General features: G+C 40.9%; 1 protein-coding gene across 1 annotated transcript in view; it reads right to left on the bottom strand.

Annotated features, from left to right (window-relative positions):
* Positions 1–5,192: 5,192 nt before the first annotated feature.
* tmtc2a (transmembrane O-mannosyltransferase targeting cadherins 2a) overlaps positions 5,193–17,776 on the bottom strand; it is a 91,280-nt gene continuing 78,696 nt past the window's right edge. Inside the window, exons 10-12 of the mRNA XM_080421825.1 lie at positions 12,904–13,018; positions 10,101–10,164; positions 5,193–5,869 (exon numbers count right to left, since the gene is read on the bottom strand). Coding sequence (XP_080277951.1) covers positions 5,615–5,869; positions 10,101–10,164; positions 12,904–13,018 — 434 coding nt within the window. The 3' untranslated portion in view covers positions 5,193–5,614. The remainder of the gene's footprint in view (positions 5,870–10,100; positions 10,165–12,903; positions 13,019–17,776) is intronic.

A 17,776-nucleotide genomic window follows, 5' to 3' on the forward strand; every position in this document is an offset into this window, starting at 1 on the left:
ACACAGGGAAAAAACTAACAAAATCCGCCCAAAAAACGCACATTTTTGAAAAAAAAGAAAAAATCGTTTACATTTGACAGTTACAAATGTTCGCTTGAAAAAAATGATATTCAAGGATTTGTACAAATTTTCAAGATTTTTCAAAAATAGCAGATCTACAAGCTACCGAGTGCCGCGCTATTAGCTTGTATATCTGCTATTTTTGAATAGCCAAAGTATAAAATAAGGGCTATAGTCCACCGAAAGTCCATCCCCCCCACCTTCTGAGAGCCTGTGACGTCCCTGGTGCTTCCCAAAAACGATGCACACAGGAGAGACAAGCCTATAGGTGTGCCTTTGGAGTTTGTGATAACCACACATAATTTTTTAACCAAAAGAAATGTTGTTCTAACTGAAACAATATCACTTACATAACCTTCAAATATTGAAGGTTTGGTGAACTTTGAAGACAGCCATGTGAATAAGATCTTTTCAATCATCGTCAGCCAGTTCACTCAATCAATGGAGCGTATACAAACCAGCTGAAATTTGAGCCCAGGATTTAGCTTACGCCCAACGTGCACGTGAGATTTATCAAGCAGGTGTACCCTGTCAATCACAGCGTAAAATCTGTCCACTGTTGATAAACGTGGCGGAGCCTCGCCCCACCTGTTTTCCCACATGAAGAAGCGGAATACGGCCAAGAAGAGGAACTTCTCCAACATATGAAGCTACCCCACCAATCATCTCCGTCCATTCACAGCTACACACAGTGGTGTAAAGTAACTAAGTACATTTACTTAAGTACTGGACTTAAGTACAATTTTGAGGTACTTTTACTTTACTGGAGTGTTTCCAATGATCAGTACTTTTACTTCTACTCCACTACATATCTCAGAGTCAAATATTGTACTTTTACTCCAGTACAATTATTTGAAAACTTTAGTTACTAGTTACTTTGCAGATATAAATTATTATATTATAAAACATACAGAAACCACCTCGGCCCTATTTTATACGTTGGCTATTTGCGACGCGTTGTGAGCTTGTAGATCTGCTATTTTCAAATATTTTAGTACTTTTACTTTTGGTACTTTAAGTACATTTTGATGCCAATACTTTTGTACTTTTACTCAAGTAAATTTTGAATTCTGGACTTTTACTTGTAACAGAGTATTTCTATATTGCAGTATTGGTACTTTTACTTAAGTGAAGAATTTGAGTACTTTTTCCACCACTGGCTACACAGCACACACGCCTATCATATGCATGGGAATGGCCAGGTTTATGACCACGTTTATGAGAGAAAGATAGCCTGGGGCTGTCATCATATGAACGTTTATGGAGTGACTGATTAATGCGTAAACATTAATGGATGAAGGCTGGTGTGTGGTGGGCTGGTTACCTCCAATCTCATGTTGAGGTCCCGTGGCCCAAAACCTACAATACAACAGCTGGCATTCGATCGTTGGGTTTATCCTTAAACAAGGTTGCACATAACTCCAGAAAGACGTAGCCTCTGTAGGCTACAGTACCCAAGTTGGGAGACTTCTCTCTCCAATGTCGCAATGTCATGAAAATATTCCAGCGCAGCGTTCCCAAAATCCCCTCGCATGCATGCGCTCACATGTCTTAACAGAGCCAGTAAAGCACTGTTTAAATGCCTGAATAATTAAGCATGCAACTTGTAACATTGTAAACATGTTATATCGGTTTTGATTGCGTGGTTTTAATTGCTTGTACACTTGGAAATATCCTACCAATTTCATATGACACATTGTTCGATGTATGCCTTTGCAAAATATACATTTTCCACATGTATTATTTATTAGTTTTATAGCTATACATTTTTGGAGTGAATACATTGTGTTTAGATGCCTGTCAGATGGTCAGACAATGCTGCTCCGCATGTCTACGATGGGACAAACGAGTGTAGACAAATCCTACACATCCTCAGACCAGACGTGAGATCTGAGCGGGCCTTATATTACACTCAAGTCAAAGTCACCATAGAATGATAAACGCCGAAAAGTTGCGGTGATCTCACCATATGCCCATTATTTGGTCTGCACCACTTTGATAAATGAGGGCCAGTGTGTGCGCGTGCGGGGGTGCTCGTGTGTGTGTGTGTGTGTGTGTGTGTGTGTGTGTGTGTCTTAGTAGTTGTACTAGTCATACTTCACAGTAAAACCCTGAGCGTTAATATAACTTTGAGTGTAAAAAAAAACTTTTACACTCAGTGAAGTCAGATTAACACTTTTTTTTATCCCTCCCGCTGCCAAAAATGTCTCCATGGAAACCAAGAATAAGTAAAAGAGTACTGAAGAGCGACAAGATTAAACCAAATTATTCACACTCTTGACATTTCAAAGACTTCAAGCAATAATCTCTTTGGAAGTTTCAAATGCTGTTATACTTCAGAGAGGACAAGGTCTCCGGGGGGGACATCAATTCTGCATTGAGCCAAGAGTTGTCAAACCATGTATTGCTTTTATTTATTGTGGAAAACTGTTCACTTCATCTTTTACAAAACACGACACATACAGTAAGGCTACACATCCACACCACACAATCTCCTATAGGGCATAGCAGTGGAGGTCATTTTGTGGTGCCACAAATAGAAAACCCATTCACTTTTTTCCCATTGAGATTTCCGAAAAATATAAATATTTTCAGAAATCTCTATGGGAAAAAAATGGATGTGTTTTCTATCTGTGGATCCACAAAATTTGTATGCACTAATTGTGCACACAAATAGCTCTATCTCTGTGTCGACAGACCTTCTTGTGACCATAACTACCACCTGGTGTCCCTGAGCAGAGAGAAGAGAAGACAAAGTAACACCATTTCATGTGCTCTACCATAGTGGTTCTCAACCTTTTTAGGCCGCGACCCCCCAAAATAATCATATTTGAACTGGGGACCCCCCAAAATAATCGAACTGGGGACCCCCCACCCTGATAAGCACTTTGAATTGTAGGAGTAGAGGCATGACATTTAGTTTGACTTGGTTCCACAGATAAATATTGTGAAAATCTGAAGCTGATCAAGCTTGTAGATCAGCTATTTTCAATGTTTTGCCTCTTTCTTATATGATTTGACAATTTGGCCCATGTTTGACCAGTTTTTATTGTATAGTTTGTTGATTCCTTTCGATGCACTAATGGTCTTTTTTCTTTCTTTTGAGGTATTAAACCCTGGGGGTTCCGACCCACAGGATGAGAACCACTGATCCATCATATAGGGCTGAACAATTAATGGAGAAATAATCATAATTACAATATGAACCACTACTGCTACTGCCATTTCCAAGTTGCAGAGGCTGCAATGATCTTTTATGAAATAGAGGGAGTGGGGGGGCTTGTACAAACAACGTATTCTATTATACTTTGGTCCATGAATCAAGTACAATAATTCATTTCACCCTTTAATGTACATATTGTATACTAAAGGACCATATGGTTTTGCAGGTTTAGCTCACTGTCTAGAAGTCATTTCTTTTAAATCAAAGCCTAAAAAACCTTTCTGATTAAATAATAATTTTGTGTTTTTTTTCAAATTATTTTCATTTTTATTTGTATTGCATTCAAATGTTCTTTAATGTGTTTCTTTTGTACTCTCTTAAAGGAGTAGTTCACCCAATTTTTTTTTTATTTTCTATCAATTACACACCCCATGAAGCCTTGTTCTTTGTTTTTGTTTTTGTCCTGAGCCAAAACTTGGATGACCGGGTCAGTAACACACCCCGCCGGTCATCAAATTATTGGCTTTTTGGGTGAACTATCCCTTTAATGCTTATTTTTTTATTCACTTGCCTTGTTGCAAATGTACTATACAAATAAACTTTACAGAATTGTAGTACGGTAAAATATTCATAAATCGTAGTCAATGGGCTAAATAGGCAATATCCTTTAAATATACATTTATGTCGACAGTATTAATGTTGTGGTAGTTACAGTATACAGTATACTGTAAACAGTAAACAGAATTGAAGACTGGCTTTAAAAACATTCAATCGCAAATACCGACGAAATGCAATGAGACATTTTCCCTACATTGTTCAGCCCTCATCTATGTAGTCCAGTGGTTCCCGACCAACAGGGTGAGAACCACTGATCTAGTGTAGTCTACCTGTTTGAGGAAGTGAGGAAGAGGGAACCACTGATCTAGAGTAGTCTACCTGTTTGAGGAAGTGAGGAAGAGGGAACCACTGATCTAGAGTAGTCTACCTGTTTGAGGAAGTGAGGAAGAGGGAACATGAAATCACCTCTTGGATCTGTTAACCCATTTCAACCTAGCGTCCCTATTTTGGGCATGTCATTAAAGTTGAAAATTGTCACAATTTCCCCCCCAAAAGTTCAAAAGAATCTCGAAATATTAAATAAATAGTGAAAATAGCCGATCCACATTGGCTATATTTGTGATCCTTTGTTTGACAAAGTACGTACGGCTTAAGTGGTTAAGGTGACAATGAGAAAGGGCACAGTGTTGGTATTTTTTTTACACAAGTATCACATATTAATAAATTAAAATCCTCATCCGATCAGATGAGATAAAGTAAAACATTTCCATTTGACACAGCACAATACAAAAAGCGATAACTTTTCGTTGCTCGGCGCGAGAGGCGTCAAGAGACTCATTATTACAGGCTTTGGCACAGTTGGAGAGATTCCTCTGGATCTGTTTTACATTTTTGCCATCAATCAAACAGCTCAAATGCTGGAGGTCTGATGCAGTTCTCAGTGTCAGTCAGCTGCGTACTGACCCATGATGCACCTCACCGTGGCTTACTGCCTGGCGTTTTAATGAGATGCAACAATATGTACATTTAGGCTTATAAATGCATCGTCGGGGGGGGGGGGGCGGTACCTCGAGATGTTTTGCGTTGGCATGCTTTGATATTGTTCATTCATAGTTTTTTGTCCTTTTCAAATCATGAGCACGGACAGGAAAGGTTCAGGGTTATGGATAACCCTCAGGATTAGTGGTTTTTATTTGTCATCATTTAAAATAGACTTTCTTATGATGATACAGTAGGTAATTTGTAGCCTGGAATCCAGACCGATTCGCTCCGTTCATCTGACCTTTTTCTTCTCACTTTGCTTCTCAGTACGGCCATGGTCCGATTTGACTCCTATTTCCAAACATTGACATTTGACATTGGAAGCCACTGCCCTCCCCCCCACACTGACCAATCAGAAGCTGCGGCGCCTGGGTGCCCGTCTGGCCACTTGGAAATAGGATCAGTGCCAGACTGAGAAGCGAACGGAGCGAATCAGTCTGGATTCCAGGCTAGGTAATTTGACACTTGTTCACCAAACGGCTTCTAAAACAAGCGATATTTTGCAGGAAATCACATTGGAATGAAGTGCTCTGTCTCGTTGTGACCTTAGTGTTTCAGTGTTTCATTGAACAACTGTCACATTAGAGCACGTTGTGGTTAAGGTGACATTAGGCTGACTGTTTTGTCTTCCACACTGCGCTGGCACGACCATGACCCTCCTTGCCATCGTTTTGAACAACGGGTTTCCATTTCATAGACTTTCAAAGTTTGTTTCTTCATACGTTCATACCAGACCCCAGGGGGACACCCTGTCTTCATTGAGGGGACGGACAGAGAGCCTTCGATTCTCTTTCAATTCAGAGGGTCTCCTGCCTTCGGGGTCCCTGACACAGGCGTGGTGCTGAGTCCTTGTCTCTTCGGGGTCCCAGACACAGGCGTGGTGCTGAGTCCTTGTCTCTCCATGATGTTCCACAGCTTCCTCAGGTTGGACTGTGTGATGACGTCGTCCGGTTTGAGCTGCAGCGCCCGCAGGTAGTTGGCTTCTGCCTGAGGAAGCTTCCCGTTGAGGTGGAGGATGGCGCCAAGGTTCATCAGAGCAGCTGGGTACTGGCAGGAAGGAAGCAAACAGACAGACATTAGGCGTCATTTATTCTTCATCGCACGGCGGCGGCGCTTCCCAGCAAGGACAGTTATTGTCGGCAAACCGGCACCATCGTACTAGGGGAATTAAATTAGGCTTTACAGGGGGAAGTAAGGAAACGGATATGCTCCATATTTGAAGGTAGTAGATATTAATATTCTCAGTATGATTCATTTTATTAATAAAAACACATTTATGTTTAAAATCCAAATTGCATCGGCTCCTTAAATATCATACTTTTTGATATAATATTCTTCCAACAATAGTTATAAAATTTGATGCGCCCATAATTATAGGTAATTATACCCCCCCAACACACACACACACACACACACACACACACACACACACACACACACACACACACACACACACACACACACACACACCCACCCACCCACCACCACCACCACCAGGTTACTGATGGGTAAGTTAAGTTTTGGGTTTTGGTGTGATCAGGGTTTACAAAGATCTGGGCGGGTGTTCACCAATCACAGTGCTCAATCGTGGAATAACGTTTCCTTTACCAATGCATTCCAACGGCTGAATATCCACTGCATTTATCAAATTGTATGAAAAAAGTCCAAAATGCTCTTGTGGATAAATGTGTGTCATATCAGGGTGTTGAGTTACAGCTATGCAGCACTTTTCATTCTTCTGTTAAGCCGCTTGCAGCCACTGGATGGTCTTGAATTCATCTTTTGGCAAAACTATTTCAAGTGTGTCCTTCAGAGTGCTGGGTTTGACACACGCTCTGATATATGAGCTGCATTTCAGGAAACCTGCCAGGTTCTTGTGGTACATTAAGGCAGGGGCTCAGGGTGAAATTTGCTTTAGCTGAGTAGATCAAAATATGCATTAAATTACACCTTAAAATGTGTCCTCACAGTGGCAGTCACGGTCACATTTCAAAGTGAAAATTTGTTTTCTTTCGATAATGTCATGCAATGACCTTAAGAAATGCACAGTAGAACTGAGTTTGAAGTAGAACTGAGTTAGAAGTGATATTATACTGCATGTTTGTAGAACTTGTGGACAAAGACATTCAACATAATATTGTAAAATTGGCCCCCTCTTTTTACATTTCGGCCTTCCCTGATGAGTTACATATGATTCAGTTTGTTGGTCAAATAATGTCTGCCTCTATCTCATCAACTAAGCCAGAGTGTGTGCGTGCATGCGTGCGCAAGTGCATGCTTGCGTGTGCATGTGCGTGTGTGTGTGTGTGTGTGTGTGTGTGTGTGTGTGTGTGTGTGTGTGTGTGTGTGTGTGTGTGTGTGTGTGTGTGTGTGTGTGTGTGTGTGTGTGTGTGTGTGTGTGTGTGTGTGTGTGCGTGCCTGCGTGCATGTGTGTGTACCTGTATCTAAGTATGTTTTATGATATCAACTAAGAAACCCATGTATAGCAGTGCGTTATTGAGGCAATTCAATCAAAGCGGCTCTTCTGAAGTGCGGCCAATTGAAAGCAGCTGCTGAAACCAGAGTATCGACCGTAGGAATCTCTCGAGTCCAAGGTCACGGACCGAACTCTCAGCAAGCCACTGTTAACACGCCCAAATCTCATCCTCACCTCTTTTACGCCTCACCTCCCAGATGGGACTCATTCCCTGGCCTGGGAACCCGAGTGTGTGACATATGGTTAGTGTCTTTGGCAAACTCAGATTCACACAGTTTCTCTTTCCCCAAACACAACTGGCTTGGCTTGTGGTAAACCCTGCTATTTCACAAGTTTACATTCTGTTTCTCAAGTAGAGTTACGCGGGCTTTTAAGAGGTAGGGTTTGTTTATCTCTCCTAATATAACGAGTCAACGCTTGAGGAATTTGAATAATGTCTCGAGCAGCAGATTTTAAGATACCTTGAAATGACTCATGTACTGTAACGTCAGACCAAAGTGTTGACGCTCTGAATCTCGTGGCTCTGCTTTCTGTACAGTACAGGAACCACATGTAAGCAGTGGACATGCTAAGCTAGATAAACGATGGTCCACCATCACTGTAAACACTCTCTGGACTTTAATCACAGCAAAAGGGACCAGAGACTCTTAGAGATGGAGCCCTGTTTACATGTGTCCTGTGTGCAGGAAAGAATACAGAGACTAAAGCAACGATTCCTCACTCTTCAAACTAAAGATAGTGATGTTCTGTATTTGGTCTGTCCACTGTGAAATCAAGTTGTCGTTCTACGTTTTAAAACATATTAGAGAATTGAAGTCCTTGGCCTACTGTCAGCGTGCAGAAGAAATACGATACGATATTACTTCATGAAATTTGTCTTGCGACTCAGCAGTCATGTATGCAACACATAATACACACATTTGACACAAGGAATATCACTTCAAACACCAGCCATGTTTTGAATGGGGAATATACAGGTTGCTGCTTTCAGGAAGGAGATACAGCGTTCCAATATACGATCAGCATATGACGTTGATCGGCCTAGTGGTATGCGAGATTGTCTGCAGACGTGTACACACGCAAGCATGTGCGCACGCGCGCACACGCACACACACACACACACACACACACACACACACACACACACACACACACACACACACACACACACGCACACAGAGGAATGTCGCGTTGATAACGATCAACTCTTTCTTGCAACTGCAATGACTTCTTGTGGTTTCATAGGATCTCAACACATCTCAACAGCTTTCAAAATCTAACCAAAGAAAATGCGCAGATATCATCACCCAGTGTCCTGTTGATTGATTATACACTGGCTGCTTCTCTGTGCTGGACTTTGTATGGAGATGAAAGAAAGCCAAAGCCTCTCTCCAGAACCAACAAGACCACATAAGTCACGCAGCACGCAGTCACCAAAGCAGACATACATGACAAATGACCACAGGAAGCTCCATGTAGGGCCGTCTGAAAACACAGGGGCTCCCGCGACTTTAAATTACCTCTCCCAGACGAGTCCACGCGCCCGCTTCCTTTGAAGTGACTGATTGATACTGTTAAGCCTGAACAGACCCAAACATCCTCACCCACACATCAACTGCATGAGAGATCTGATATACCTCAGCCTGCATCTCTACTGGGATTTAGCACATATTTACTTTGTAACTGTATAGGCCTACCTCCTTTCAGTATGATACTAGAAAGGGACGATCAGTGGAGTGTATTCTCCACCTGAGAATCTTGCATCACTAATATAATATGATGGCTTACCCAGTGGTGGAAGAAATACTTGTTGTTTAAAGCAGCACTATGTGACTTTTTTTTATGAATAAAATGTATTTCTGTCTAATATGTATGGTAGAGTATGTTAATACAATATTACTTATACAATGGGGGTGGTTGTATTTTGTCTCCCTGCTCTTCTATTGAGACATTTAGATCATGTCAAAGGTCATGTCTCACCTAGTCACAGCATCTCCTGAAGGTCAAGATTCAATGTATCCCCTGAGCAAGCAGGCAGGCTCGATTAGCTCAATGGTAAATGAGATACACAATTAATAAATAATAAATCTGCGAGCTATGGACGACCCCGAGGAGTCCTGTCAGCTTAGCGGTTTAGCTTGTGCCCCCCCCCCCCCCCCAACGGCCTTCATTTCACATAATTATTAAGTGTAACGTTTTAATGTAATTAATGTTTTTCCCCCGGCCATGAATTAATTAATCACATAGCTGCTAATTTTGTTTGTTGTTGTCAGCTGTGAGCAGAGCACTCGGTTTGTACCGCATGGGAAATCAAAGGCTCCTGCTTGCTCCGCCTCGCGCCGAAAAACAAGTGGACCTTTTTAAATCTGACTGGTTTTACAATCATACTGTGACATATTTATATATGCCAGGTACCCATACTGTGACATATATGCAGGTGAGGTTGGGTCTTAAGCTACCAGCTCTCCCATATTGTATGTGTGCTATAGGTACAGTACTCACATTGGGTCTTAAGCTACCAGCTCTCCCATATTGTATGTGTGCTATAGGTACAGTACTCACGTTGGGTCTTAAGGTAGCAGCTCTCTCATATTGTATGTGTGCTATAGGTACAGTACTCACGTTGGGTCTTAAGGTAGCAGCTCTCCCATATTGTATGTGTGCTATAGGTACAGTACTCACGTTGGGTCTTAAGGTAGCAGCTCTCCCATATTGTATGTGTGCTATAGGTACAGTACTCACGTTGGGTCTTAAGGTAGCAGCTCTCTCATATTGTATGTGTGCTATAGGTACAGTACTCACGTTGGGTCTTAAGGTAGCAGCTCTCTCATATTGCCTCTCTGCTGCGTCGTTTAGACTGGCCTGTCTGTAGAACACAATGAAAGGTGAACACATTTAGCAACCATTCATATTATGGTGGATTTGCACTGCTGTGGTTTTCAATAAACATAATTATCCAAACATGCATCCATTTTGCGCTTGTGTCACACTGGTGTGGTGGGGTTGGGACTTCTGTCCCCTAGTTTTTCAATTCATATGTCTGTCACAATTTGTTTAGGTCTAAAGATCCGTACACACAGGCAATGAATTCACATTCATTTTAAACTGCTGTTGTGTCTGAGTACATCCACACAGAAGGCAAACATAACGCGGCAATGAAGCCATATTTTGTATGGTTCACGAGTAAATCATTTAACATATTTTTTGTTATTATTATTATTTTTTAAGTAATTAAACATGCAAAAAAGCAGCTGGTACAATCACATAACTGGGTTTATCAGGGATGATCAGGTACAGTACATTATGCTTTGTTACTGTACTTTCTGAACATCATGACGTCATAGCGTCATGAATGACCTTTCCTTGAACTTCCTGTTCTTTGCATATCATTCATTAGTGTGTGATACACTGAGGTACAGGAGTTCTGAGGATGATTTTAATGCCAGAAACAGACCACCAGCGAGCAGTCTGGCACAGCTGGGTATGTGAGGTGCCAATAGTTAAGCAGCTCCATACCTCTGCATGCCAACAGGGCATGAAGTGCACTTTGCTGTGCCAAAGTTAATTAAATTAAGACCATTGTGTTCCAGTTGTTTCCAGCTGATCTTTTATGAATCGTACTGAAAGTCATTTATTGTCTGAGTTCCTGTTCTTGTTGTTATCTCTGGAGCAAAACTAAACACTAGGCATGCAACGATTCACTCAACTCACGATTCGATTTGAATCATGATATTAGGTTCACGATATGATGTTTCACGATTTTTTAAACACATTTCTTTCCAGACAAATGTCTATCGATTTAAATTGTTACCAGTTTGAATCGATTTGAATCGATTTACGATAAATCGTTAACACGCCTACTAAACACATACCAAATCAACTGTAAGTTGGTTTTGGCAAAAAAATGATTGAATATTGAATATTGAATATTGAATATTATATGAATATTCTTCACAACGGAAGTCTATGGGAGTGTCGTAACTCTCTCTCAATAGCTATGCATGATGGGTTTAAGAGTATCTGTCACAGTGTGCCTGAGCTGAACATAATCTGACAGTCCAGAACCAGGCAGAATGATTCAACTCATAGATTTTACTCTCACAACTCAAGAGCAAAACCTCAGCCAAGTTCTGAGACACTTCAACCCATATCAATCCGGGAACACATCTGTGTCATTTCAGATTTGAGCTCTAACCATTATTTTATACTTTGGCTATTCAAAAACAGCAGATCTACAAGCGTTCCCGGATTGACTGGGTTAAAACATTTAACACATCCTTTGCAGTGATCTGTGTTTCAGTTGAAGATACTAGAGAGAGCAGTAATGACTTCTCCAGATATGTAGAGCAAGACGCAGTTTAAAGAGCTCCTAATGTTTTCTCTGAGTGGCAAAGAGCAGATGTGCATCGGCAGATTCTTTTGAGACGTTGTAAGACTTACTGTATGTTGTCTCTGTCGGGTGTCCAAAACTGTTAAAGGACGACTTCACCGATTTCAACCTATCTTCATATAATAGGTCCTCACTAATACTCACGAGAAAATGGTAAAAAAAGAATCTACTCGGTCTGTGTCTCAGAGGAGGGCTGTGGACAGTTCAGAGTCCCGTCTACCAGTGACATCATCAATGGGGAATCCAAGCTAATAGAAACTGCAGGCTTTCTATTCCTGGAAAGTTGCAATGCAATAAAAGAAGCCATTGTTCTCGTGTTAATAAAAATCTAAATAAAACATTTGAAATCTTGTTGGAGAAAAAAAAATCATGCCTAACGATGATGTCACTGGTAGACGGGTTTCTGGACTGTCCACAGCCCTCCTAGGAGACAGAGACCAAGTAGAAAAAAATGGTACCATTTTATCATGAGTATTAGTGAGGAACCAATTATATGAAGATAGGTTGAAAATCGGTGAAGTCGTCCTTTAATTTTCAGGATTCAAATTAAAAAATTGGCAAAAGTAGCAGCATTGAGCTTGTAGATCTGCTACTTTGGGTGACGCTGCAGTATGATCAAGTAGGGCGTTCATTCATGAAAAAAACACAAACAGTTTGAATATGGAGATAAGAGGTTTCTGCCCGACAACAACGATATGATGTTTGCACACAAGCTTGCTTGTCGAACCTTAATGGAGAGTTATCGCGTGGCATGGCTGGGTTTGTTTAAAAGCTCTGAGTCTGGACCAAAACACTCTGATAGACACTAATTATACTGTTGTTTGTATGTTATTCAGTATGTATGTATGTAATAGCTTTTATAAAATATATTTTTTACTGTACATTTACAGTTCCTTTAAATCCCCTGCAATTGATCTTTAAAACACAGTGGTACTGTAGGCAGGAGTACATGGTGGTGGAACACCAGAATAAATAATCATAATAATAATATAATTATTATATACACAACATACTTGGCCGGATATACTCGGGATACACAGAGGCTCTTGGCACCCTCACATTGTGCACCCCATTTTATTTAAAAATAACCTAAAAAAAAAATCACGAAATATATTCGAGAGGTGTTTTCCCAGAATTGTGAATGAATACTATTGATGTGGAATGAAAATGTTGTTGTGTGTGTGAACAGTTTGGATCCCAACGCCCCACACCGACCTGAGCATGTGAGCAGCGCTGAAGACCACGTCAAACTCTGAGTGGTCCAGCTCTGCGGCTTTCTCTGCCATCTCCGCAGCCTCCTCCACACGAGACTGCTCCAGTAGAAACTGACCTGGACGGAGACAGAGAACCAGGGATGAGAAGCGCTTCAATTAGTTGAAAGACATATAAAAGTGCCATGATTTTGGTACTTTTTTCATTTGTTTGAGGAGTCGACATTATTCTTATAGACTAGTGGTTGTCAAGTACCCTCAACATCGCGTTAGTTCCTGCAGGGCACGGGAGTTATACACGACTCAGCTGTAATCAGCCATCTGATTGCTTTCAATCAGCCACGCTTTTCTACACACTAGAGATGCGCGGATCGCGGTTTTAGCCGCGGTTGCCGCAGTTAACCGCGGTTTGGGTGGATTCGGGTCAATCAAATATAATTATTAATTAATATCGGATAAACCGCGGGTGAAATATTGCGGTAAATAAATTAATGACATCTAATATATCTAAGTGTTATTCTATAAGCACCGCTTATAGAATCCTATTTGATAATAGCACCGGTTTAAAAAAAAGCCCATTCCATAGGCTAAATCAATGCATTTTGTGATCGCATCGCACAACTAATACTAAAACTAACGGGGAATACCAGAAAATAATAATATTTTGACATACGGAAAATGCGGTTGGTGCGGATATTTAAATTGGATAATATAATTATTGCGGTTGGATGGGCGGATAATTAATTTGTACATGCGGATTCGGGTGACGTGAGAGGCCATCCGCGCATCTCTACTACACACCAATCACACCTCAATCCCTAAACAAGGCGGCCCGTTTAAATACGGCTCCCTCCTACCCTGAATCTCTGCTTCTCAATTACTGTCACACACTACTACTGCTGCTGCTGCTGCTGCTGGCGCCACCACCCCAGCCTCCACCTTATAGTTCAGAGTCTTGCATTAAGCAAACGTTTAAACTGAATGTTAAACTGAAATTCATGTGTGCATGGCTCTAAAGTAAACTGAAATTCATGTTTGCATGGCTTGAAACTCAATTCAATGTTCTATGGCTTTAATGCTAATGCATTCAAGTTTGCATGACTCAAGTTATTCTGATTAATTGCAATGCATGGTTAAATCTACTTATAACGTGAGTGTTCCTGACAGAAAGGATATGCATGTGAAATTATTTTGTGCCAGGGACCCCCATGAGAGAAGATTTGTTAACATTTCTTGTCAACAAAATAAAATAGTGTGTCAAACTGTTTCTCATTTTGTGGTGGAACCCCCTCAAGGACCCCTGTAGGTCCTCGGACCCCACTTTGAAAACCCCTCTCTAGACCACCCAAGATGGGGTTAAAATGAAGTCTTGTCTGTGTATTTTCTCTTACATTGTAGGCTGCAAGCTTCTCTGTCAAACAGGCGAATAGGAACAGACTGGACTCCTGGCGTATCAGAAGCATGTACCTCCTCCATCACAATGACTTCATAGTGAATCACATCAATCAAACATAATTCTGTCAGGCCCAATGTGATGTGAATGCACCTCAACAACCAGGAAATGTGAAAGTAATCAAGAGAATGTGGAACTTGCTGATAATCTGCATGTACGTAAACCATGCATGTAAAAAAGATTTTCTTCCCCTTTTCTTTTTTGCAACCAATGTCTTAGTTACACATTATCATTGTTGTTGTTAAGCAGTTTTTACAAATACAGGAAGTGATGATCAAGAAGGATATAGGACTGTGGCACTCAGACTTTAACAAGCTGATCGCGTGAGGTGAAGGACTGCGTGACGCAGGCAGTGGTGGAAAAAGTACTAAAATTCTTTACTTAAGTAAAAGTACCAATACTGCAATATAAAAATACTCTGTTACAAGTAAAAGTCCAGAATAAAAAATGTACTTGAGTAAAAGTACAAAAGTATTGGCATCAAAATATACTTAAAGTACAAAAAGTAAAAGTACTAAATATTTGAAAATAGCCGATCTACAAGCTCACAACGCGTCGCGATGCGACGCGTTGTGAGCTTGTAGATCTGCTATTTTCAAATAGCCTATGTATAAAATAGGGCTAAAGTGGTTAATGTATGTTTCATTATATCATAGTTTATATCTGAAAAGTAACTAAAGTTTTCAAATAATTGTAGTGGAGTAAAAGTACAATATTTGTCTCTGAGATGTAGTGGAGTATAAGTAAAAGTATTGGAAATTGGAAATACTCAAGTAAAGTACAAATACCTCAAAATTTTACTTAAGTACAGTACTTAAGTAAATGTACTTAGTTACTTTACACCACTGGACGCAGGCTGGAAATGATAAAATGCATGAGAGCTCTTAAGGATGAGATGGAGAATGTTGTAGACAAACAAAGGAAGAGAGGACAGAAAAAGTCAATGAAAGAGGCATGCGTGGAAGAATCCTCCACAGACAATGAGGCAACGAGAGAGAGAGAGAGAGAGAGAGGAGGGAGGGAGAGAGGAGGTTATTGTTCCGCCCGGTGATGAGTGCAAACACGGATGAGGCGGAGGTGTTTCATGTGTTTTCCTGTGGGAGGCCGTGCCACCACCTGGTGCGGACACCACGGGTGTCTGCTGCTCAGCAGCCATAAATTAACTGCAGAGTCTGGACACAGATGTAGGAGAGAGGAGGATGCATGGAGGTGTGGTTGAGAAAGAGGGAGAGAGAGAGAGAGAGAGAGAGAGAGAGAGAGAGAGAGAGAGAGAGAGAGAGAGACAGCGAGAGAGAGAGACAGCGAGAGAGACAGCGAGAGAAAGATTATAATGCAGAAGAACAGAACATCGATCATGTATTGTTGGTGAAAATGCAGACGAGTAGCTCCAGGCTCTGAGTGAGGATGATACGCACACGTTCCCTGCACGTAAACATCAACTTCAGCTTTATAGTAACATCTCAGGTTCACAGGTGTAAAAAAACAAGTGGGTGACATTCTTTGTCATTCAAGCTCCCATCATGATTTGCAGTTCCAAGAAAGAGGGAAAGAGTAGGGAAGGGGAAAAACTGGAAAACAAATCCAACTATGTCCAAAATATTAAAGACGGGGTGCCGTGATTTTCAGTGATCCCCCCCCCCTAAAACATAATCATCAGGTATTATGGTTATACTAGGAGGAGGATTTTTTTCAAAAAAGTGTACAGAAATGGTTAAAATTATGTTTTTATGTGGACACGCCTCCAGTTCATTAAGTATACCTGGTTCTCACCTTAGCACCTCCTCCACCACCTTAGCACCACCCACTAGGGCTGGGGCGGTATGGATTTTTATTTTCCACGGTAATTACTCCCCGTTACGGTACGGTACGGCGGTATTTACCGCCTCATTCACGCGCGCGAAGCGCGCGTGCACTCCATCGTTCGCGCGCGCGATAACGACAACGGTTGTCTGTCGTTACCGTTACCGCGCCATTACCGCTACCGCGCCGTTACCGCCGTTACCGTTACCGCGCCGTTACCGACGGTGGATTTTGCACCGTCGTCATTATTATTATTATCATCACCTATGCTGCTGCATTGTCTGAAGTAAGCCGAACAAAAATAAGTTTTGCTCTTAAGCAGTGGTGGAAAAAGTACTCAAATCTTGTACTTAAGTAAAAGTATCAATACTGAAATATGAAAATACTCAGTTACAAGTAAAAGAGAGAAATACCTGGATGATGTTTTCTCTCATCTCTCGTAGTTAACCAGTCTGCGTGGCCGAGGCATCGTTCCTAATGTTTATATTCCATGACCATGATGTTAGCGTAATCCGTCAAAGATTATTGGAAAGCCCTATCTCAGATAAAAACTATTAGGATTAAGTAAAGTAGGGAATCTATCCCCGTTTGTTATGAAACTTATGAAAGAAATGAAACCGTCGTATGTTTTGCGTCAGTGCCGTGAATGCCGTCAATCGATTGGTCTCGGCTGCCGGAAATAGCAGATCTACAAGCTTGGTGAGCTTGTAGATCTGCTCTTTTTGTTACGTGATGTAAGACACTATCGTATGACGAGGTATATATATATGAGAGTGAAATTACACTGGTGACTCTGACCCAAGCTATCTATATATATATATATATATCTATATATATCTATATCTATATATATATATATATATCAGAGTCCTGCAACGGGCCGGGTACCCGCGTTTGACGGGTGAAAACGGGTGAAATTTTTACTTTTTACTTTAAACAGAGAGCACTGTTTCCGCCCAAACAACGTAACTTGTGTAACTTAACAGCACAACTGCACGGAGCATGCTCATGCTGGTCAGTTACAGTATGTTAACTCACAAAAACACATTGAACATCCTGTTAAACCTTCAAATTAAAACTATGTGATGACGTAAACAACGACACATGCGTGCTGCGTAGATGCGCGTTCGCGCGTGGCTTAAGCTCGCTCCTCCGTCTTCACTTAATTTCTGTACAAACCTGACCACTGAATGTAGCGCTGTTGTTGAAGGCTGCTATCTTTTTCAACACACTTTTCAATAGGATTTACATTTTACACGGGTAAACGGGCGGACAACGGGTCGTTTATTTGACGGGCGGGGCGGGTCTGGTTCGTATTTTGAAATAATCACGGGTGACGGGTCGGTCTACGGATCTGAGTATATATATATATATATATATATATATATATATATATATATATATATATATATATATATATATATATATATATGCTAAGTACTTGAAAATAATGTAACTCAAACAGCTTATGCTTACTTTTTATATGTCTGTGTTGTGTGGGTAGACTATATATATATTCAATCTAACAATTTCTGTAATACTAAAGCCAAGAAATAATTAATTATCAGGCACACACACAAAAGTAAAACCCCCAGTTTAATAATAATGGACTGGCCCTGCTCTG

The sequence above is a fragment of the Gymnoscopelus braueri genome (assembly GCF_963280865.1).
Source record: "Gymnoscopelus braueri genome assembly, chromosome: 23".
NCBI lineage: Eukaryota > Metazoa > Chordata > Actinopteri > Myctophiformes > Myctophidae > Gymnoscopelus > Gymnoscopelus braueri.